General features: G+C 46.9%; 1 protein-coding gene across 2 annotated transcripts in view; it reads right to left on the bottom strand.

The window, feature by feature from the left end:
- Positions 1 to 9,762, bottom strand: part of LOC144158794 (uncharacterized) — a 28,813-nt gene extending 19,051 nt beyond the window's left edge. For both annotated transcript variants that reach the window (XM_077689933.1, XM_077689932.1), the window contains exon 1: positions 9,533 to 9,762. In XM_077689933.1, coding sequence (XP_077546059.1) covers positions 9,533 to 9,665 — 133 coding nt within the window. In that variant the 5' untranslated portion in view covers positions 9,666 to 9,762. The remainder of the gene's footprint in view (positions 1 to 9,532) is intronic.
- Between the last annotated feature and the right edge of the window lie 15,349 nt (positions 9,763 to 25,111).

Genomic DNA, 25,111 nt, shown 5'->3' with positions numbered 1-25,111 from the left:
TAAACGCACCCACCACGTCCCAACTACTAACGAATGTAATAAAGTTATTTATATCTCTCATATATACATAATTTGCACATGTGTTCTCTATATTGTAGAGTTCGTCTCTGTGCTATTCTCTGGGTCGCGTTGTATGATCTTCGTAGTCTCATCCTTTTGGAGGGCCCGGCACTTTGCCGCAGGTTAGAGCTAATGCTCGAGTGTATTTGGAAGCGCGCGTTCCTGCTCTGTTAAATAGGCTTCGGATACTTACCGTGAAAACCTTTGAGACAGCCCATCGCACCGGGGTTATTAGGTAGCAGACCATCTTGAATTCTCAATCAGCTTCGTTTCTACGCACCAGCGGCCCATATTATACGGTCCGCAGAATACCTTCTTAACGAGTTTTATTTCCCGTTTGGTGTAATTTCGATAAACTTCCGTAAATCTTCCCAAAGAAATTAGCCCACCTACACAAACTTAACGTCGCCTACGCTGATGTTAACAGAAAACTGCTGGGCGTTCCCTAATAGCATGGCTAAGCTTCATATAATTTCTCTACGCCAGCAGATCAATTCCCCTTCGCGCCAATTCGTTTCTGCTGTGTTCCACTAATCGCGCGATCCACTGGAACCGTTTCTTACTTCTGAACTTGGTGTTAACACAGCCGCGAGAGGGCGCCGCGAGCGCTTTTTGTTTTTTCACGGCGTATTTTTGAGACAATCAAGAAGCTGTGTTTTTTAATTAAAGGAGCCATGAAGAGAAAATGCAAGTTTGTTTTATTCCAAAAATTTCATGTTTTATAGTACCCCCAGCGGTTGTCCGGATAGAAACGATACTTTATTCACTGGGAAATTAATCACTTTAGGTTAAACTTTTGATTTTCCCACAAAATCGTTTGTTTTCGGGGTCTGCAATGACATCCCAGGCATCACAGGGGCCGACCACTCTGCAGCCTAGAGTGCCTTGATGCACGCGTCCGCCGTACAGGGTCCTGCGCTGGAGTTTTGGCGACATGCAGCGCCCCTAGTGGCCGACGCCTCTGGGTAGTACAAAAGCAGACGACCCTCGCCGGCCTCCATGCGTTTTCAATTACTAGGCAGAGTGGAACTTCGTTGTACTTAGTTTAATCGCTTTGTGGCGCGTTTGAATGACTGCAGACTGTATGAAATAGCCCTTAAAGTAGTTGTAGAGGCTAAACAAAATAATATCCGCTCAAACAAACTGATTTATAGGCTTTCTTTTTAGCGAGCTGTCGCGGTCGTCGCGGCTTGGGACAGTATCGCAAGGTCGGGTGGTCTAATTTCCTGACGATGATTACCGTTCTTTCTTCTTGCGTGCGGTCGACAAACGGAAGTTCACGAGTAGCATAAACACGGAACGCTGCTGGTAACTGCAAAAGGTTGCTTCAGCGGGAGCATGCAAGCGAATCCAAGAATTGCGCAGCCGACTCAGCTGACACTGCTGGCCTGGCACCGCCTTGAAAACGAGTGGAAACTTTTTTTTTATTATTTTCGCAAACTAAATGATTCTTGCGTAACGTTTTACGCCGCACGATTTACGAACGGCAGGGTATATTTATACTAGCGAGTAGGTGGGGCATGGCGTCAATTAAACAAATTAAGCGCTAATAAAGGACGCAAAACAATGACCAAATCGAATGCCCTCTGCTGCAGAAATGTGTACTTCTATATTTGCACAGCATAACATAGCACAGACGCATACACGACTCGCGGCCCCGAATATTTACATGCGATCATCACTGACTGTGTTGGTTATCTTCGCCGCTAACAATCTGAATGCCGACAGGCCAGTTTTGTCCTCCAAAGGAATTAGACAGCGAGACAAGAACAGAAAATTGGTCACTTCCAGTTGAATTGTCCCCCATCTTCACACTTCGCCAGAATAATGCCAAATATTATTGGCAATTTGCGGAATTTTTTCGCTTTGCATTCAAAGGCCTCCTCTCCATCCCACCCGATTTGCCGTCCAGCCCTCCGCTGTGTCGGCTGCATACAACTCGGCCCTACACTTCATAACGTTACTGACCCTCATTCTAGACTATTAATTGCGAACTGGGAATGTGTGCTGAAAGAGCGTAATTAAGTAAAGTGAGAGCAAACAAGGAAAGCGAGCTACCTCTCAGTCCTCCCGACCACTTTGTTTTACGGCCACTAATTCCGGAATCGAAAACAAATTTTGTGACGGTCATGGGTTGTGCATTTTCTCACTGAGACACGCAACAAAACGGCAAGCTAACGCTGCACCATGTATTCGTAACGGCGACGCAAAAGAGCACTATTTAATGAAAGCGCACGCATAGTGCGCTGGTACGCAAAAGAGCGGCGCACCGCGGCAGACGAGCCAGCGGTCCGCCGGAGTCACTGGCTTTTATTAAAGCGCCATCATCGCCGATTGCCTCAGTCTTCTTTTTTGATCGGCTGTTGTTGAAACGTCCTTGTCCCCTAGAGCAGTAAGTAGTTTAAACCAGAAGTTTCACTTCAAATTTCACTTCATACGACCATCGATCGGTGAACCAGCGAGTGGCAGAGCGCCGTCAGCGTCCCGGTCCTTTCGTCGGCGCTGTAAACATTAATGCCAAGTTGATCGCCAGAAGAGATCGGACTCGTCGGGGATGGGCTCGTGACCATATCGCAAAATACTTGGGAGCATTGAGATCATTTTGCTTCTGCCAACACGGGATCCTATGGGACACGCGCAGCTTCGTACTACCCGGAAATACTGCCCGGAAGCCGCTTGCGCAGCGCTTCCTGGGCAGTGCAGGAGGTCTATACGCTGGCGCCGCCATTTTGGGTCGCTCGCTCGCCGCCGAAGCAAGTCATTGTGTCAAAACCGCGCTGAAATTATCTCCGCAACGCAGTTACTGGCGAAGTTTGAATCATCTTATCTCTTTCGTGTAGCTAGATCTCGTGGGAAACGAAAAGAACAATGCGTTGAGCACGTCGACCCAATTGCGGTGGCACGGGACCGTTCAAAGGGTGTCTCTATCCTGTACGGCGGTGCTGGTTTCCAGGTACCCTACGGTGGCGTTTCCGCGTTTCTTTACGTTACCTGAACCTAGATGGCGCCACCATACCGTGGAAATCTTTTAATTTGTTTTTGACCGTATTTAAACCTGGCTGTTTTTTGTTCTGGGAGAAAATATTCGTTCCCTTAGACAGTGCTCGATCGACAAATAGCGTCACGTAAGACACCGTTGCTTGCGTCAATCGGCCAGTGTCGTCTGAGACAACCCCAAAGCCCCGCAGTGCTGTGCAGCTAAACCAATCATAGTTCGCCCAGTACCAACAGCAGTACGCATCAGTACTTCTATGTTTACACGTGCTTTCGTAACTTCAACTGTTTGTCCCACCATTCTTATTGCTTTGTAAAGAATGTGTCTTAAATTTAAGCGCAAAGCGCTCGTTCAGCTAGCTTATAAGATCTACCTAATTTGTGTTGGCTTTTGCCGGCCTCCGCCAATCGCAGAGCTGGCTGATATGACATTATAGGCTCTGTCGCGGGAAATAAGGTGGTGGGTCGCATGGCCATTCCCTTTTTTCCTAATTATGTAGCTTATTTGAGCGAAGTTTACGTTAAAAGTGGTGTCAGTATGATTCTAACGAAGCAATCTTTTGAATGAACCAAACTTGTGTTTTCCTATCATGACTCTTTTTAAACAACATTGCGAATATCACTTATGTACTGATGCCTTACCTCATCTATGCTTCATGTTTTCTTTTTGCTTCGGTAGAAGACAAACATTGCCGCCAGATCTGGTAGTTTAGAAACGTTTTGCATATTGAAGCGACTCGTTCAAGCATTCTTTTAACTTGCTCTGTGAGTGTTCTTGGCGCTTGCTCTCCTTCTAGTTAGGTTATGCCCTCCCCACATCGCTGTGATCACGTAACCACATTTCGTCCCACGAAAGCACCGACCGAGAAAAGGTTCGCTGTTAAAAATGCCGGACATTTACACCCTCGAGTGCTCAATGGCCTTCTCTAAGACCATTTGGTCTCCATTGAGCCAAATGCGAAAACTTTTGCAGATGCCCCTCGGCGTGATGAAAAGACCGGAATAGCTATATTTATTTATCCCGCCTTTAAAGGGACCCTGCAACACTTACTATCTACTACTCGGAATGTATTTTGAAATAAAGTCTTTTGTCTCAGCAATTTACCCCCGCAAGAATTATGAAAATCCGTTCACTATCACCGAAACTACATGCGATGAAAAATCGCGCATAAATGTTCCCTCTCAACTCAACCGCGGACAACGCGACAACAGCTGCGCTATAGTGAACTAGAAGTCCAGTTTACTATAGCTGCGCGCTCTCTCCCGGAGAGGGGGCCGGCGCGCGGCGTTCTGTTTGGCGGCCTTCGATATGTCACAGGCCGAGGAGTTTCGTGCTTTTCTCCCGCAACGTGGACGGGTCTATTTCCGGTCTGGTGCGACAAAAAAGCTGGCATGGTGGCCTGCTCGCAAGCAAGCGCTCAGGCTGGTAGGGCGTTTTTTGGAGCAATAAACGTTTGTTGTCGAGTGGGCTCGTTCAAAGTGGAATATTTATTTCGTCACTCAAACTCCGCGCGCACTCAAAACAAAAGAAACACCAAAAGCATGCGGACAGGTTCAGGCACAGAAGAGCTTCATACACAGCACCGACGACGGCTGATCGTCATAGGAAATGCCAGAATTTAGCCGCAAAGTTGATCAGCGACAGCCAATAGGGCAGCCAGGACAGCCATGGCCCGATTGACGTCGCAGAGGCCATGCCAGGGGTGCATAATGAGGAGAGTTGAAGAGAGCGCGGTTGGTTTTTCCACGTCTTTCACGGCGATTTGCTCGCTTACCGCTTACCGTGCACGTGTAATATTTGGCTCGGGTGTTCCTGGAAGTCTAATCTAAACGTCGCGCAGGTTTACTTGCACTGCACGAAGAGTGTTGCAGGGTCCCTTTAACTACTGGTTTTCAGTCCATCTGGTTGATTTTGCTCCTATACTCTGTGCTGAAATCTCGGCAGTTGTCTTCGATCAACAAACGTTGCATGTATCGATTGTGTCTACGGCTACATTTTCAGATTCGCTTTTAATCTGTTTAGCTCTCGCTAACCCTCAAGATACCCTTCTCCAGCGCACGTTTCAATAACTTGGCCCCTCATCTGACTGAAATCCGCCTTCTTTGGGTTGCTGAACATGCAGGAATCTTAACAGGGGCGCAACCATAAATATATTTCGGGGGTGATATCCGCCGCAGGGATAAAGAGATCATGGACCCCAACAAAAAATCTTTCTTTTTTGGCTTTATAAATAGACACCCTTCTTATTTTTATGTTTACTTTATATATAGCGTATCCATTCAGTGTGTACATAGCATGGGCAAAAACAAGGATGAAAAGTTGGGGAGGGAGGGAAGGTGGGGTCAGAAAATTTCAGGGGGTGACCTGACACCGAAACATTCTCCATGGCTCCGCCTTTGTTTTTTAATGAAGTTTCGGGTTCATTAGCAAAAATAGCACTCTCTAGGACCGTCTTAGACATCATTCAGCGAACGTATTTGATCACCGCTGCTACTTATCTTAGGCGTCCAAAGCGTCAAGTACCCAAATAATCAATTGTCCTTGAGAGGATTATGCTACCTTAAAGGAGTACTGACACCAAATTTTGACGCCTAAAAAAAGATATATTTGGCTTCAGTAGTTTGTACAGATGCCTCACAGACATTTTTGCAGCGATCCGAGGCCGGAATCACATCTAAAATCGATTTTTATTGTCCAGGCCGCCAGCTTCCACGAATCGGCAGCACTAGCGAAATCGCTTTCGGCGTGACGAAATATCGGCCTGCGTGTCTGGCCGGTTTAAGGTGACGTCATATAGTCGTTTTCGGAACTGGAAACGATATCCTGCGCTGCTGTTGTCGGTGGTATTCGTTTGGGCAGGAGACGTGGGCGTAGCTGTGTGAGCAATGCTTGTAAACGTTGCGTGTTCGACGTCTTTGCTCAACAGTTCGTGGCCGGCGCATGGTGTTCTTTTGCACTGGTGCCGAAAACTGCGCGGTGCCGGCACCGCGCGGTGCGCGATGTCGACGGGCACCGCGGCGACGCGGTGGTGCGCGTCGCCGAGCTCGCCAAAGTTGTGCTATGGCAAGCTCGCGGTATGCGAAGTACTGCTCGAGGAAGCCTGTCCGAGCAAATCGACGACGACGCCAAGATGCATTATTTTCCACGCGACGACATGCAGCGCTAAACGTGGACTGAGTTCGTGCGCGGCGGCGGCCGCAAGTACTGTCGCCCAAGCCAGCGGGCTTGGGGTCACACGGGTTACCTTGGGTGTTGGCAACTTTAGGCTTAGTATCGTGGCGACTATTTGATCGCTGGTATCTGTGCAACTGCGAATGACCATTGATTCTAGCGCGCAGGTGGCGCCATCTTTCGACCGCTCGCCGCACTGCGGTGCCGGCAGTGCTGGGTCGGAGCGCCGAACCTCCGCAACCGGTCAGCGTAGGCTTACCATCGCGGCAAATACCTGAACGCCACTTTTAAATTCAGCGCTGATAACAACCCCTAGCACAATTTTTCAACACACTAACATCTACTTTCTCGCATGTTGAACTTCTTTTTCGCGATCAGATTGATTAGAAGAGTGGCGACAAGCTGTTGCGATCACGGTCTGCGCCGGTTCGAGCCGGAGTGATATTAAAAAACGGACGACGGCGAAGACATCGCCGGCCTAATCGCCAGGCCAAATAAAGTTGTTCTGTCTGTCGGCTGGCAGCGACTGATCCGAGTCTGACGATTCAGACAACATGTCGACTGCACGGGCGAGTGCGGACCACGTGCAATCGCAGCAGACGATGCGGCGAACGCATGGAGGAAAGAAAAACGCCCCTGACGTCACGGGTGAGACCGTGACGTAAGGCTGGCCCGCTTGCAGGCTGGCCTTCGAACGGCCATTTTCCCGCGCGGCGACCAAATTAGAGATTGGTTGCAATAAACGTGCTATAATTACTTCTGTGTTGGCGGCTGATGGCTTTCGGTTCGATTTTCGTAATTACTGGGCCAATAGGTAGTCTTTACAGCATAAAAACTGAAAGCGAGAAATTTCGCGTCAGTACTCCTTTAAGTTGTCTGTACGTTCACACTGTGGAAGCCCTCACCGCCTCTAATCGATTCGGTCGGGAACCAAAGCGTAGTCTGCGGCGTCTCCGTCAGCGCCCCGAAACGGCACGAGGCGCTTGCTTGACCTAGATAGCATGAAGCTCTTGCTTGAAGGTCGGTAGGGCCCAACCAGGCAGTCCCTAGCTTTTTGCATGGACTTGCGAGATTCGCCTATACTATTGCCAGACATTGCGGGGTCGCTACATAAATTTATCCTTCCCCACGGACGCCGGTGGCTTGATGGGCCAACGATTTCGCCATCAGCATTCCGCGTCCGTTCCGACTAATTACCATGCAAGATTACATCTTAGACAGCTGATGATCGCTTTTTATTTTACAGAGAAGCTATGTATGTTTCGTTGTCTCTTTCCTTCGGTCCGTCAATCCCTTCCTCGATTCAGCCTTACGGTCGAAAGTTGAAACAAATCGTCAAAAGGAAGAATACGCAGGCAGATCCATTCCGATCTGAAAACACTGCTGGCTTTACTCACAGGCCTCCCCTTGTTTGGCCCAAAGGAAACCTCAGGAAAGTTCGAGGCAGAATGCAAGTGCATTACGTAGACTACCCACGATATTCTAGTTAAGAATGGACGTTGGGTTTGTTTTTACTATGGCAAGTGAAAAAAATAACGCGTTAAAATGGCGCAGAAAGGCTCTGACTCGTGCGAGATAAAAGAAAGCACTACAAGAACAGAGCCCTCACTCGTGTTGTCCCAGGCAGAACAAGCCACAACATACAAAGAAAATGAAGCACGCTGTCCCAACGAATGATGCATGGGAAGCGCGAATGCGGGAAATTGGATTGCGTTGAGAGAGACAGAGAGTTGCTTTATTAGAAGAGAAATGAAAGTCGACTCAGCCGATAGTTGCCTCTCGGGTTGAGGGCACCTCAATCAAGACTGAGTCTAGGAGGGGAGTAGACGGGAAAGAGGGTGGACGGAAAGAAGATAGAAAGGGAGAATAAGATAACGGTTCACAAGCCGCGCAGCATGGACAGCACTGGCGGCATCATAGCCGGTCAGAGAGTCCCGTGTCCTTTAAAAAGTCCAGCAGGGCTTTGAACGCTTTTTCGCGATTTGATTTGTGACAATCCGGGAATACCAGGTTTGATGAGGTGCATGAAGACAGTCCCAGTTTCACATACGACGCTCATAGCGCTGATCGAGCCTGCGAATGATGTGGACACTCGCGCAGTGCATGCGCGAGGGTCTCTATTGCAGGACAGTGTGGGCAGGCGGGTGAACTGGCGATGCCAAGCATGCGACTTCTTTCCGCGCTGCGGTGACAGCCGATTCGCAGACGAAGAAGGAGAGCACGGTCAGCTCGGGTCAGTCCCCTCGAAGGAAGCACGTGCGGTGGCTTGCCGGATGCAACTCAAACCTCCACTCAATTCATCCCGAGAGAAGCGAGGGGGAGAGGAAAACCGCGTGTCACCTTTCTTCCGTGCGCTGAATAGCTACGCTGGTCATCCACTTTCACCGATTATGATGGCTGCTATTTTTTTTTTTCATTGCCTTGCGTAGCTGTGGAAAAACGTGAATGCTCGACGGACACGCTGAGTCGATGGTTTCATCAAGATCGCACTTTTGTCAACGTAACGTCGAGTACGAACAAAATGACTGTCGGAAAAGCTTGATACCTATCTGACTCAATGAATTGATTGATATGCTTTAATGATAAAGACAAAACTAAATGATTACTATAATATCCATCCCTTAACTGCCAAACACATTGTGAAGCCTTTAGGAAGAAGTTTATGGAAATGCAACTTCGCTTGTCCTTTTTCCGGTTGTCAGCCGCATTTCCGTGAACAAGAAGCACGCAAATTACTGGCACATTGTCGGCAGTCAAGATAGCCAGCTGATTGTCAGGGGAAGGGCTGATTCGTGCTTGCAGGAACAGTCTAGAAGAAGGCGGTTGTCCTGGCGGGATCGTTCTGCGCATGCGTTGTACTCTCGCTCGTTTTCCGCTTTCTACCGTGATAAGGTGCTGACCCACGAACTGATCGACGCTCCCGTGATATTACTACAAAATTTTCCGGCTGTACACAGATGTATGTACACTATCCTCGTAAATCGCTAACCAAGCTGCCGCGCAGTATACGAGAATCGCGTCTGGAGAAGAAAAACAAGTCACTCGTGGCACAGTGGCCATGGTTCTTGATCCAGACGCAGAGTGGGCTGGATTAGATCCACAAAGTTACCAAATCGGCAAAGGCAATTATTCTTTTTCATAATTCATTCAGCTGCGAATTCGCTGCGCTAGCGGCTACTTGTATACGCTGCGACGAACAAGTGCCACTAAAATGCATCCCCATATAGTAAACAATATGTAGCTATCAATATAAGCAATATTATCAATCAATATAAGACAACTCACTCGTGGTGCCTGTTTACTCACCCCAGCGCCACGAATACAACGACAACCGTCGTCGGGAGAGATCAGCCGCCGTCGCGGTTGATTCGAGCCATCCCTGCAAGGACAGGACTACGGTGCACCAGAACAAAATCCCTTGGTAGCCAGCGAGACGCATAGCGTTGTCTCATCAAGTTCCGAGAGCCGTCTACTCGCAAAAACTATTCCTGCTGCCCTACTCTTATACTGTATTCGCGCTAGTCCGGCCAATCTCCGTCGAAATCAGAAGTAGCCCTTTCACAGAAATCGATCACGTAGGTCAACACCTTTGTTCTACACTTATCTTCGCCATTGAATATTTCGGTTCAACTTATCGTCCTATTGCCACCATGCGCCTGATTTTATCGATTTCCCACTCTATGGCAAGACGAGAATGAATGGAGAAGGCATGGTAAGCAGTGGATGCAAAATTTCGGATTGTTGGCACCAACTGTGGAGGTCTGAAGCCCACATACTGACACTCTTATCGCTGGCGCAGAAGTAAAGCTCCAAAGAACTTTTGCGGACGCACAAGAGCTAATCGACCTTGAACAAACAAAAATGGCTGCAAACAGGTAGAAGTTTATGAAATATAGAATATACGTACCTACCCCTTTTATCAAAGCTTGAGTAATGAGAAGCTGATAAGTGCGCCCCTGGAGGGGCGTCATTGTTACCCCGATTTGTGTGGCATAATCGCCGTGGATATGAGATATCTATGCACTATTCATGTACTTCTCCCTTCCACGTTGTCTGAGCTGATTACGACAGAAAAATTGGCAAGATCGTGAGTTAATATCGGTGATCCCAGGTATACTGACGATTCACGTCAGTGTATGCATGACGCCGACGCTTGCACTGCATTGCGTGAGAAACGACATATCGCTATCGCTTTTTCCCTCTTCAGCCTTCCACAACCACAGCCATGTGGCCTGCCCCAGCTTGAAAATTGTTCTTGCATTCGTAGACAACATGGAAAAGCAATCGTCGGAAACCCCAGCAATGTCATCGTTTTTTGTTCCAAGCAATGGAACATATCTCCGCGATAAGAAAAAGAAGAAGTGGACACCGTGCTTGTGGCGCCATGCGCATCCAAGGCGGCGAACAAGCAGTGTGTGTGGAAATAGGTTTCGGGTAGTTACTCTGGAAACCTTTCTGAGAGCTTATACCTCTGGGGTTAACAGGGAGCAGTTTATCTTTATTGCTGAACCAGCTGCGTTTTTTGGCGCACCAATGGCCCAGATCCTTGTGTCCACAACGCACTTTGGTACATAGCTTTCTTTCTCCGTTAGGTGTAGCGATAAATCAGGTTATTCCATATCTTGACAGGAGTTCTCCTCTTTCTATCAATTTTCAAAATATTTGCTCCAAAAATGCTAAACTGTTACCAGCCCGACTGCTCAATCGTCTCCACCAAGATCATTGGGCCTCCAGGCAGCCAGATGCTGTAATATATACAGATGCCTCTCAACGAGAAGAAAAATTAGGTATAGGTATATTTTCCCCTTCCCTTAACTTGTCCTTTTCGGTCCGTCTGGTTGATTTTAGCCGCATATTCTACGTAGAATTCCTGGCAATTGTCCTGGTACTACGAAAGCTGTATGCATCAATTATATCTCCAATCATAATCTCAGATTCTTTTTTCTGTATGTTTAGCCCTTCCTTCCCCTAAAGACAGTCCCCTTCTGCGGACATTTCGGTCACTCCTGTCACCTCATCTCACTGAAATTCATCTACTTTGGGTTTCTCGCCATGCGGGACTCACATTCCTCTAGTTCCACACAAGCTCATTGGATTTTGCCTACGAACCTACGCCGCCCGAAAAAACAAACTTAGCAGGCGCTGTGCACTCCACCCTGGGGTTATGGGGAACGCAGGGCACCTCATGGTTTATCAATCGCAGTGTCTAGAGTGCCGTCCGACGGCACTCTAGCTGATCGTTGCAGGCATGGCTAGAGTGCCGTCCGACGACATTCGAATATTTAACACTAGGCTAGCACAGCCCCTAGAGTCTGTCGTTGTAGTGTAGAGGATCCGCCTTATCTTATTGATCCCGGAGTCGGTGGTTCGACACCTGCTCCTGCCTCGGTTTTTTTTTTAATTATTTATTTGAAGTGCAATTTTTGGGCCTTAGGTTAGTTTTGGTGTTTTAAATGATTTCTTTGTATGCGTTAGGTTAGCTTATGTTATGTTTAGGTTAGGTTGCCTAGCTTTATGTTATCTAGAGCGATGTACTGCCAGACGCGGCAATTTTGTCATAAAACGCCGGTGGACGTCGATATAGCGGAGTGCTTATAAAACCGTCGGACGGCACTCTAGACACAGCCTTTATCAATTCCAAAATCATATGGTTTCAGCTCATGCTGGAATTAAGACTGCTCTCGAGCCTATAATAACAGGTCAGAGGCTTGGAAGGAAGTTCTAAGTGACCAATTCCCGTCCAAATGGGCCGCCTGCAAATTGGTGGCCGTCACATTTAGGCAAATTGTGTCTGAAGCTCAGTAATAATACAACAATGAAAAGTTTTCCTCTCTCTCAAAACCAAAGAAAAAGGTGCATCATTAAAGGGATAGCCATTTCAAAACGACGACACACAAGAAGGTTACAAACAGACACAGCGCTCATATAACCTTTGTAACCGCCTTCCTGTTGTCGTCGTTTTGTGCTGGTAATCCCTTTAGTGGTGTACCAACTCGCCCAATCTTCCGTTATAGACGTATGTTACATAAGTTCTCACATCCGCGGAAGGTGCTACCAGGGTGGTATAATCACACTTCCGTTATGTGTTCTGTCAACACGTGAGTTTATTGAAGTTCTTGAACAAGTAGCACAGGAACTGGAATCCCACTTTTCTTCTCTTCGTGCCGTTCCCTTTGTCGGCAAGCTTTCAAATGCAGTTTCACTTCTGTAACAGCACCGCAATTTGCTGGCATTTCTACACAGCTGTCTGCGGCTGCTCTGGGGTCAGATGACAGTATGGTGTTATTTTTATGTTTTATTTGAATAATCTTCTGAATATTTCAAAATATCGTTAACACGACAGTGAAAAATAGCTGGTTACCTACGGAATGGAGGCTTGCAAAAAAATGTACCTTTGAATAAAAATGAAAGTTTTGATTTTCAACTACAACATATTACGCGCATTTCTCTGACTGGCAACATCGTAAAGCTCCTATAGGAGCTTTAGGATGTTGCCATTCTTTCTATAGAAAGAATACTGCATGGCCGCCTCGTGCGGTTTCTGAGTAGCAATATTATCTTAAACCCCGCCCAAATTGGCTTTAGACCTGGGAATTCCATTTGGAAAGCTCATATATATTGACATAGAGAGACACATTAGACTAACTCTTAGCCTGAAACACGTTAGCGCCTCCGGGCCGTTACCCTGGATATAGCGGAGGCTTACAACAGTGTAATATACAATATTGTAATGATGTTTACAATTAAAAGGCAAACTGTGTTTATTAAACATGCGAACTTGTGCACACAAGCAACGAGCTCTGGCTAGCCTCAACCATTTCACGGTCTTCTTCCTCTTTCTCTTCGTTCGGAGCGCACTCCTCGTCCTCTTCCTTGCTTTCGAGCACCGCCTAACGGCCAAACGGGAAGGTACACCACTATGGACTTGGCGGGAAGTTCACACTGAACCACGGGGCTGCTGCAATATCTTGGTGTTACGTCGTGATTATAACAATATTTTAGGGTACATTCTGTCCTGGATTTACGCATTTTTAACAGGAAAGAAAGTTCTTTTGTTCCGAAGGTAGGTTACAATCATCCCAGTGTCAGGGAGGTCCTCAGGGAGTTCTTTCTCTGGTTCTCTTTAATATACTCAGTTCTAATGCGATTCAAAATGGCACGCCAACTTACATTTAGGATAGAGATATGCAGATTTGTTAGGCGTTTACAAACTATCTAGTCATTCTAGGCTCAGCATTTCACATTTATCGCTTAACGTAAAGAAATGTGCCGTTTTAGTTGTTTCGTTGATTGATTGATTGTGGGGTTTAACGCGCCGACGCAACGCAGGCGATGAGGCGCGCCGTAGTGGAGGGCTCCGGATTAATTTTGACCACCTGGGGATCTTTATCGTGCGCCGAAATCTCGTACACACGGGCGTTTTTGCTTTTCGCCTCCATCAGAAAAGCGGCCGCCGCGGCCGGGAATCGAACCCGCGACCTTGTGCTCAGCAGCGCAACGCCTTAGCCACTGTTTTAGTTGTTCCGGTTACCAACCTCATATCCTCATTCCTATTCTACCGGCAGCAATCTACCCCTCTCGTTACGAAGATTAAATAGCTCGGGATAATTTATGACAAGCTAGCATGGCTTTCTCGTATCAAACATGCTGACATAGGTGAAAGAGCCGCTGGCGTGCTGCTTAGGTAACGCAACAATGAATTCGGCATGCGTAGAGGCACTTTAATAATGATTTATCGTCGTTGCGTTTGCCCGGTATTGCAGTTTGGCCAAGTCCTATTTTCCGGCTGTGAGACCTACAAAGCATACATCTCTTTTATCTGGTTGAGAAATTATCTTTAGGTAATCCTATACGATTGCCTTGGTATGCGGCTAACTCTGTTTTACCCCTTGAGTGACAACTTTTCTCCACTGTTGCACCGATTTGGGTTATTGACCGCGTATTAACCTTCTTAAAATTATTAAAGACCCCATCAACGAGGCCCAGCACATCTTTTACTCTGAGAACTGATCGTTTTTTAGGAATTTTGCATCATCTGATCCAGCCCAAAATTGGATTGCGTATATAAAGACATGGTTTCAGCCACTTCATGTAGACCTTTTACAGCTTTGCGCTCCTTTCTATACCATGTGTATCCTGTCGAAATAGGTAACTCTATTTTAATGTCGCGTGCGATTTGAAAGTAATCGCGCGGGCTTCGACCGACCACGGCGATAACGCGCCCGCGCGGCGTGCTTTACTGGGTCAGGGGTGCTATGCCAGAAGGCCCGAGTTTGAGGGAAACTCGGCCAAGGTGGAGCTGTGGTGGTAATAATAAGCCCATGATAATATTTCGACTCAGAGTTCAAGTGCTTTTAAAATTCGATTCATGCTATTTGATGATTATTCAGGTGACGTAAGCGGTCGGCCAGCGCGCTCCAAGAATGCGCGCCTAGGGCGCGGCGCATCTTTCAGTGCGTTCTCTCGCTCCACTCTTGCACCAGTGATTACTGAGAGTGATTACTATTTTATTTAATCGCTCTTTTACTCATTTTTTTTTATTCCAGGGGTTCATGTGAGCTTATTCCAAATTTTTTTGCCTAAGATGCAGTTTTTGCCTTCGGTTGCAGACAATGCAATCATGTGACAATGGCCGCCTGGCAAAAAATAAAGCGGATGATGAATGCGTGCCACATTCAAAACGTTTCCGCTCGTATTAAGTTATCGAAACCCTCCGCTTATGTACACAAACTTTCATGGGGGCACTCAAGTCTGCTTCCGTGCTTTTAAGGGTAAAGCCTGGTGGTACGTATTAGCAACTTCTTTTTCGGTACATTGTACTTGTGCCTTTTTCCTCGCTTTTTTTTTTGTCTTTTGACGCTGATTACTTCCACCGGCTTCTTTTCTGCTATAACGTGTTCGCGCCAGTTTCTTCTCTTTCGTTTGTTCGTTTCAGTGTGTGAATTACGTACCCAAGCAGATCGGAACAGGCCGCAGCCTCCCTAGAATCAGGGTCCCCCATGGGTGGTGTGCACCTGTCCTACTCCCGTGACCTCACGTTCAGGGGGCGCGTGGCACGCACTATGCGAGGACTTTTACTTTTCAAACCCAGTGCTATAAATTTTGCGAACCGGGCACAGTAGCTCCTCAAAGCTCCTAATTACGGACCAATGCCTCAAGTGGCCATGTGTTACGAAGGAAGGAATAGCACCAACGACAACTTTTCGGATTTGTTTGCTCATTTCCTTTTGCTCTTCCGCTCTTGTTCGACGACACTCTCCACAGTCGTTTTTTTTTTCTTTTTCACAGGGCTCAATTTCGTCACTCCGCTCTCTTCCTTAGCTCCCTTCCCTCTCCTGCTTACCCACCCCTCTGGGGTAACGCGGTTACTTTAATTCTTTATCATTTCCTTTCTCGCTTTCCATGAGACACTTCCTGTCATACGACGGTGACGCTGAACAAAACCCGTTGAAATGTGAGATCGCCTCTGACAATAGACACGCGCCGTTGATTGTATACGTATGTACGTATCAGCTATCCTGCCAGGGACGTTTTCACAAGAAATGACTGTCACGCAACGCCTCCAGGGAAACTGTCTGCCGCGCTGTCGATAAGCGATACGCGTGATCATGCAACGCCTCTTTTCAAACTGTTTTGCGAGCAGACGATAACTGAAGCGCAGGCTCCGCCCGCAGACGGATAGGCGCGCGGTTGGAACCTACCGAAGCCGTGTCCGGCGAACCACCTAAAAGGAAGGTGAGGTCAGGGAAGCACGTCTCCAGTCATTATATTGCGCACACCCAGGCTGACTGTCGACAGGTGGCGGTCGATGGCACGGTCGCCACCCACGCTTCGGTGGAAGGTAGCCGTCGCGTAAACCCGGAGAGCACACAACACTTGCTCCTCGACAGTCATGCAGAGAAAGCCACCTTTAAGTCGTCGCAAACGGGGGTCTGTCGTCAGATTACTGCCCAGCCACTGCACAGCACTTTTCCAATGCAGTTAAACAAGCATCGGAAAAGTTCAATGCAGTTAAACAAGCACCGTCCCGTTTGGCAAATGTATACTTAGCCACAGACAAAGTACAGGCATCTTTGCTGTTTTTTCGCCATTCATGGGCCTCAAATTTTGTTTTGTGGTTTTGTTGTTACGGTTTTTTTGTTCGTCCGGCTGAGTGCGCCCAGAACTGTGACTCATGTGGGGCTTGTCAATTGCGCGCTGGGGTATTTAGGGCTTTGATGTGTACAATAATAAACTAGTTGCGAGTCTGCGCTTGTGCTGTCTTCATGTGTTCTGGTCCCCGTTAATTTGCGGGAAGTTTGCTTTTTTTTAGATGTATTCAAAAACCACCCTTCAGAAGAGAAAACTACTCTGGAATAGCGCAAAAACGACAAGGTAAACGGTAAGAAAGTAACACTAATAAACGACAAGTTTAGTATTGACAATGAACTGTACGTATGGGACGATACCGCAAACAAAAGAGTTAAACTTCCAAATCCTATCGGCGGCCAAAGAAGACAGGATAGACTTAGGTACGTCATGTACTAAGTCAGCTGCGGCAGAGACAGCCTGACTTAACTCTTCCAACGTTAAAGAGTTTCGACTTTTAATCATTAATCCCCACAGTATTGTAAAGAAAATTGAACAATTAGAAGCTGTTATTCTGGGTCACGATCCGCATATTTTAGTGATTACTGAAACCTGGCTGAATGGCGACATTGATGATAATGACGTTTTTTTTTTACCGACTATCAGGATTTTCGGCGCGGCAGGTCAACTAGTAGAGGCGGTATTCCTGTTTTAGTTTAGCATAACACTTAAGCCTTTCTTTCCCGGTAACTTGACCATCGTGACAGTATTGCGCTCAAGCTTTATTATCGAGGCCAATCTATTCTTTTGTTCGCTGCTTATCGCCCTCCAGATTCCCACCGCATTTCATGGCTGCCCTGTCTGAACAGATCAGTACATTTAAGCATGATAAAATATTTCTACTTGGTGATTTTAACTTGCCCGGTGCTGATTGGAACTGTTGTGTTCCCCAGCCAATCTCTGGCATGCATGCAATTTTTTGTATTTATATTATGTTGCGCCTCAGTTTGCAACAGGTTGTTACTCAGCCCACGCGTGTTCACGGTTCATCGAGTTCCGTACTTCACCTTCTGTTTGTAAGCCGGTCTTTAGAAACTTTTATCGTTACAGTTGATCATAGATTGTCTCATCACAAAATGGTTTGTTTTTCTTGCTTGTTTGAAGTTACCGATTACGTCACTGTTGCCAAATCTATATCTCTTAAAGATTACTCGCGCGCCAGGGATGAAAGCGTTCGCGACTGGTTGGAACTTTCGCTTGACAACTTCACTGGATCCGATAGTTGTGAACTATGGTCTAAATTCGAAAAGATATGCACATACTGTCTAAATAACTTTGTTCCTAACAGAACAAAAAAAGCTTCGAAGAAAAATCCCTGGCTTACGCGTGAAATATTGCACTTGAAGAGAAAAATCAAGCGGTTAACGAGTGCACGTGCCGGCAACTCAATCGGCTTTTAATCGAGCTGTGGTCTCTGCTAAACGGCAATATTTTCAGCATACTCTTCCAAACTTTATTACTAACGCACCTGACAAGTTCTTGAATTTTTTAAGTAAAAAGAAACAACCTTTAAGCCGCATGGTGAATGACGGGGCAGTTATCACCGATAAAAAAAAGATTGCTCAACAATTCAACCACTACTTCACCAGTGGTTTTTCACCACAAAATGTAACTATTTCACCAAAAACTTCCTGTTCCCAAAACCAGACTGATATTGTGTCACAACCTGGTGTATTTGCGATGTTATTGAATTTAAAAATAAAAGCAACTCCACGTCCTGATAACATCTCAAACACTTGCTTGCGCCGTTATGCTGAGATGCTTTCTCACTTTCTTGTTATCATTTTTTGTTCATCACTCCATTCAGGCGTTCTACCATTTGAATGAAAAATAGGGCGCGTGCTGCCGGTCTTGAAAGGTGACAGTGCATTCTTCAGTAACTATCATCCCGTACCACTAACTTCATCATGCTGCAAGATGCTTGAGCAGGTTTTAGCTACTTACATAACAACGTTCCTGAATGACAATGCTGTATTTTCTTCCTTCCAACAGGGATTTCGCAAAGGCTTTCCTACAGTCACTCAGTTAACATCAGTGGTAAATAGCTTTGTCCAGGTCCTTGATAAGTCACGTCAAATTGACGTTATTGTAATTGATCGTTGTAAGCTCTTAGATCTCGTTCCACACGGCAAACAACTGTATAAGCTCGAATCTATTGGCCTTCCACCTTTCATTATTAACTGGGTCTTTGCATATTGTTCTAACAGCGCTCAATTTCTGACCATTGATGGTCATAATTCTGATGAACTCCCTGCCACCTCCGTCGTACCCAAGGGAAGCGTCTTAAGTCCCTTACATTTTTAATTTATATAAATGACTTTGCTAACGTTATCCTGAACTTTGTACAAATTAGGCCAGTTTCTGATGATTGTGTTTTGCTTAAGAAAATTTCTAGCCATGATGATCAACGACTACTTAACTCCTCTTTGCATAACATTATGGCATGGTATAATGAATGGGGATGCAGTTTAATCCAGATAAATGCGTTTTCATGAAAACACTAACAAAAGAATTAGCCTTTCTTTTCCCTACCATCTTCCTGCTCGTCCACTCTCAGAAGTTAACAAATATAAATACTTCTCAGAAGTTAACAAATATAAATACTTAGGTGTATCTTTAACCAATAACCTTAGTTGGAATAAACACGTTAAAAATATTTGCTCATCCGCCTTTCGTAAACTTTGTTTTTTTTTAAACTGCGCCATGCTCCTGCTAACGTTAAACTCCTCGCTTAACTTCCATAATAAGGCCAAAATTATAGTATGCATGTTCGTTATGGCACCCTTACACAAAAGTTAACATCAATGCCCTTGAAATCATCCAGCGTAAAGCTGCCCGATTTATTTTCTCTAAGTGCCGTGCAACTGCCTCTCTTACCCACTTGTTGAAGAAACATGGAATTCCTAAGCTGCAAATCCTAAAAAATGCTACGGCTACAATACCTGTTTCTACTGAAAAACAACAAATTATCCCTGAAACCTGACTCTTACATCAAGCCATACATAGCCCAGTTGTCAAGAAATAGGCATCTCCAATAATTTACCACCTACTTTGCCAGAACTAACATCTACAAATACTCTTTTTCCCCTCGCAACATAACAGAATGGAACCAGCTTTCACCCTAAAACGTTGAAAACCTTGATGTCATCCAACAAACTGTTTTCTGATATGTGTTTTCATGTACACCTTGATATTATGCCCCTACAGCTTGGGCCCTTAAATGGGCCTGCAGTATGTAATAAATAAATAAATGAAATTGGTCATCAGACCACGGGATGTTTTTTGCAGTCAACTAAGGCTGAATGTCGACCTTGCGCCAGGGCGTCGAGCGCATCTTTTCGATCTGAAAACTAGTGCGGAGCGTTGCCCAGGAAAATAACACTCCGTGGATCAATGTTGGGTATCAGTTCTTCTGTGACCACTTCTAAAGGGTGGGCCATTCATTTCACTGTGGTTGTCAGTGCAAGCACCCTTTGTCGCACGGAAAATGAGACATGCCCTGTCCACAAAGCCCTTCTCACTCCCAGCATGAAGGACGATAAGCCGACCACCTTTGCCACATGGTGCACGAAACCCAGTAGTTAGACCATTGCGACAGACGTCTTCACGGGATGACACAGTGGTGTTCTCCCACACCGTGCTCTTGGTATGCATAGCATTGACCCAAGTCTCGTCGAGGTAGTGCATAATCCTGCGAAAATGAAAGGAATATGTGTCAGTTTTTTTAAGGGGAGAGGGGTTAGGGAAGACAGAAAAGGCATTTATTTATGCCGAATTCGAAGATGGTGATAACCACTTTCACGCACTTTTTATCTTTTCCGCACAATTCGATTTCGCGCTGGGCTGTGCACGAAATCGAATCGTGCGGAAAAGATAAAGAAGATAAAAAGATAAGATAAGATAAGATAAGATTAGACAAAAATATTCGATTTCGTGCTGGGCTTCTATTAGAAGCCCAACAAATGGTGAAGTTGGCATGGCAGCCTTCTTTGTTTAATGCTTGCGGTGAAACCCGTAGTTATATTGAGGATATCTTTTTGAACCACTGCCCCGTACTGGAGCCATCAGAACCTGGTGAAAAAAAATTGCCTTTACCGTGCGCCTGCCCAGATAGCTCAGCTGTGTGCAACAAAGACCATCGCGTACAATATACTCACTGAACGAACTATGCAAAAATGTTGCTCAGGATCTTTCAGCGTAACTTTCGCGAAAGGTTTTCTTTTGGCTAAGTTTTTCGCAGGGCCTAGCTCCTTCCTAAGTCTTATATAACCTGAACCTTGGCATCAGACCCACTGCATCTGCTTTTTGAAGAATCACTATATCCATGCTGCTGCAACACTGCCTCCACAGAAGCTGAAGGCCCGCCAAGACTGCGCGGAAAATTTTAAGTGCGGAGCACTTTAGGGGCTCGCCTTGTCGCCGCAGCTCGAAGTAACACTCGATATCAAGCGACTGCCGGAATCAGGCGGCGCAGCGAGATAACGGACCCAAGTAAAGCCCGGCATTCTGTCGTAGGGCGTCCCTGAACACCACAGTGGACGACGTAGGGCTCGCGCGGAGGCAATCTCACGGCAGTACAGTCAAGATGCTGATGCAGTCTTCACAGACGCGGCGGTATGCCCCTCCTACCCAGCGTTCGTCCTGGCAGTAAGCCCCGTCCAACGAGGACCGGCTCTCACTGCCTCTATCAAAACACGCTCACCAGCTGAAGCTGAAGAGGCCGGCAATCGCGCTTTTTATTTCCTCTACCCGGGCTACTACTGTAGTGACGGACAGCCAACAAGCCTGCGTGCACTTCCAGGCAGGAACGGTGCATGCACGCTGCAGACCCCCGCGCAATGCTACTCCACCACCCGCCGCAGCGACAGATCCAGATCATTTGGACTCCAGCCCACCTGAAAGTAAGAGTGAACGAGACGGCCCGCGACCTTGCGTAAGAAATGACATGCCGCAAGAGGACTGAACACGCCGCCTCGGAGAGATTTACTCCCCTGCTGGCATACGCGGAAATGACCCAGCATCTACGCCTGGCCCGACGCACCGTTCCCCCACTCCACCCACGCCTCTCTATCAAGCAGGCACACCACTACCGTGTCTTGCAAACAAATACCTTTCCCCACCCAAAAAGAGTCTGCCACTACTCCGAACAAATTACGTCCCCTAGCTGCCCCTTCTGTGGAGCAGACTGCACTCTTTTCCACGTGGTTGGTGGATGCCCCTTCCACCCTCTCCCCAAGCCGCATGCTTACAACTCTCCCCAGCTCTGGAGGCGCGCCCTGTCTAGCTCATGCCTTTCCGACCAGCTTCGACTGGTGCAGCGGGCATTAGCGGCTGGCAAAGCATATGGAGCCCTAGACTGAGGACTCCACGTCCTGAAGACCCCATACAAAGTTGCTACACAATAAAGAATTTTATCCTCCTTCTACCGCAGAGGCTTCGAAAATAGAGCTTTCTAAATAGTCATAACCCTTCGAAACTCGTGAAGCGCTGGCGCTTGTCATACATCTCCCTGTTGTTTACCGCAAAAAAAATGCAAGTATATTTACGCGAAATATACGTAATTAACCGACAGCGCCTGCATTCATTTAGTTAGGAAAGCTCGTTGGGTTGTTTTTGACGATAGTAAGCGAAAAAAAGTGGCAGTGCAACGCCGGCACGTGCGGGAGAAAAAACAGGCCCAAAAAGAACAGAACTCCCGCTGGCGCAGTTTCAGGTAGGGGGCGCGCGAGTACTGCGAAGGCGAGAAATGGGTGGTAGCAGTGAGCGGATAACGGCGCTACAGCTCATTATGGGGAATCACTGCTCTGCACCTCCGTCAGCTTTCACGTTGATGGTAATGCCTTTAATTTTTTATTGCACGCTCTTTTTATTTGTGTTGCCGTAATACTCGCTCTATGCGTCGTAACTCAATCGGAATTGACCGCGCGCAGAGTGTTTTTGTTTTTTATCCAATATGAAGCAGTGAGTGCAAAGAGCATCTTCTTGCTCATTTTTTTCTGATCCATGTTAAAGAACAAATGGCTATAGAAGAGCATTTTGTGGTGTTTCATTCTTACGGATGTTCGCGCGCTATAAAACGCGTACAACGCCTTGGAACGCGTTACCAAAGGGTTAGTAGCTGCGTGCACCTTTTTGTGGTCGCTTTCTGCATGCGTGCGGGTTCGGTGGACGTTGGACGGGTGCGTGCATTCGCCAGCCTAGCCAAGTAACAATTTCACCTTAAAAACTTTTAATTGAAAAAACCGTCGAGCCCACAGCAGGTGTGCACTTCCCTCAATGTGAATCGGCAAAAAGGGATCATAACGGAACGAGAAAAAGACGAAACAACAACGATGGGAGGCCGGGCGAACGCGCATACAGCGGAAAAATCGGGATTAAATGCAGCGCCAGCCGGCGCAGTGGGGCCACAAGGAACTTAAAAGACGAACAAGTATTAACGCAGTCGGCCCGCCGAACAGGCGAGCATGGGCAGGTCGCTATCTATTAAGCTTGTCGTGGAGTAGAATCGCTGTTTGTCCTCGATCAACACACCGTGCAGGTTGCACTGTCGTGGAGCAGTGTGCACCACGCCGGATTCCAGGTCAGCTCCGGTGCGTGTTTATTGAGGACACAATCAATATTGGTGCTTACAGCGATTCGCAGTATTATAAGCCCCACGTCGAAGAAAAAACGAAAAATGTCCGGTAGTTCTTAATTATCGCTCCAACAGTAGAGGAGTCGGCGAAATCACCAATCTTGTTTTGCAGATCTGTCCTCTGTTTATCATTATCTAAAGTTCTGCCGGCTCCGACAGGCCAACGGACACGCCGAAAAGCTTCCCCCATAATAAACTATTCACGGTTGTCGCAGTACATACGTAACAAAGTGCAACTCCCCACTCTGTTTACTTACCGCTTTTCCACTGACTGAGCGACAACTGTGGCCGGGATAGGTCGACTGCCATTACGCTTCCGCTAAGCCATCCGTACCACGACACTTCTACGGGCAACCAGAATAATATCCATCCAATGCCGTAGAGACGCATGGTGCTGCGTCGCTAAGTTTTAAACCTTGTCTGCTCGCACAATCAATTCCTGTGGCCTCGCTCTCATACTGGATTTGTGCCAAGCCGGCTAACTCTGTCGAAATCAAAGGACGCTGTTTTCCTGAAATTCACCCGATAGATAAATAAACACCCTTGTTGCGCACATATCTAGGCCGTTCAATAGCCGACTGCGATTCCGCCTCCTATTACCTTTGCTGATGCACGTACAATGCTCGTGACGTTATCGGTTCCTCGTGTTATATATACGCTGTACGGAACAGACGAGGTACGATCACAGAATGTATAATAGCATTCGACTGCCAATAAGCGGCGCTAAAGGCACGTGCAAAGACCACTTATCAGCGGAAGAAAATTGGAGCGGCGAAAAACGTGCGACGAATATCAACTCGTCTGGACATGAAACGAGATAGCGCTGCCGTATCACAGATGAGCCTAACTATTAAAAAAAACTGCATCTCTCACAAAAGAAGCACACAAGTAGTAATCCAACACTATGACTTCTGTGACGTAAAGCACGCAATAACAAAAAAGGCAGAAGCAGTGGGAATCTTTAAAAGCCGCACAAATACCTATATTTTACATGTACAAATGTAAATGAAGGCTGCTTTGAGTACCTAGACCAGGACCTGCAGTTTTAAAATGATCATACGTGCGGCGCTGATAAGACAAGAGCCGACGACGGCGTGGTTTTATTCGATTTATGCAATTCCTAGCTCACCAAACGAGGTTTCACTACATGAAGCGTGACGCAAGCAGTGAAGAAGTCATGCCTGCATAGTGCTACGAAATGATTGGCTTACAAACTGATCGCCTTCATTCCTAGCTGTTACACGAAGCAGGTGCTTGCTTGTTTCTATAGCATAAAGAGGCCTCGAAATTTTCTGACAAGCCAAAAAGAAACCCCGGACCATTTCCACTAACGTAAAACCTGGGGAGAGGTGAAGCATACAGTGTATAAGTCTGTTCTTGGCGCCTTGTCATTTTCGCCCGTGGAGATAAAACCGTTGGGAGGCAAAGAAATACAGCTTTGCTGTATAGGCTTCGTGTCTATATAGGCCTCGTGTTCTAGCACGAGGCGTTGGAAAACGAGGGTCCATGTTTGTTGTACGCGTTTTTGCCCACGCAGATGAAACGTTCTAGCTCGAGGCGTTGGAAAACGAGTGTCGCGGTGTTTTAGTACCGTGACTACATGAAACGATGACGACGACGACGACAGGAGAAGCCGACAGCCCAAGCCCGTGAGGGGCTTCGCCTCTATCAATTAGCGCCAAAAAGGGGCCCTTTCAGGGCTCACGTACGTGGACAGAGTTTTGCATGTATTAAATCAACATGCAGCTCAGAAACTACTTGTGAGGTATTTCAGCCCCTTGAAAGCCAATGGCGACATGCAAGAAAGATGACGCACCGAAACGAACCACCCAAAAAGGACAGCAGTCTTCCGGCGTCAAACACGTCAATAGGTTCGTTGGATAAAAGTTGCCGGTGCTTATAAAACTTAATTCACCTCTGGAATAATGTACATCAATCAGCTGGCACTGTTTCAATGACAGCCATAGGGAGCACAAGAGTTCCTGCAAATAGTAATCGTCGGGCCGTCTTGCTACGCAGTGTGCATGGTATGGACGAGCACCGTGACTCGAAAAAGCAACGCCTCTGTTCCCTTCTGAAGACCAGGTAGCGAAGGAGGTAACGGAAGCTTTCAACATGCTCTA

This window comes from Haemaphysalis longicornis, unplaced genomic scaffold, assembly GCF_048455015.1.
Source record: "Haemaphysalis longicornis isolate Haplotype H1 unplaced genomic scaffold, Haemaphysalis longicornis Haplotype H1 scaffold_10, whole genome shotgun sequence".
NCBI lineage: Eukaryota > Metazoa > Arthropoda > Arachnida > Ixodida > Ixodidae > Haemaphysalis > Haemaphysalis longicornis.
The sequence above is the reverse complement of the archived record's forward strand: the minus strand, read 5'-3'. Positions and strand labels throughout refer to the sequence as shown.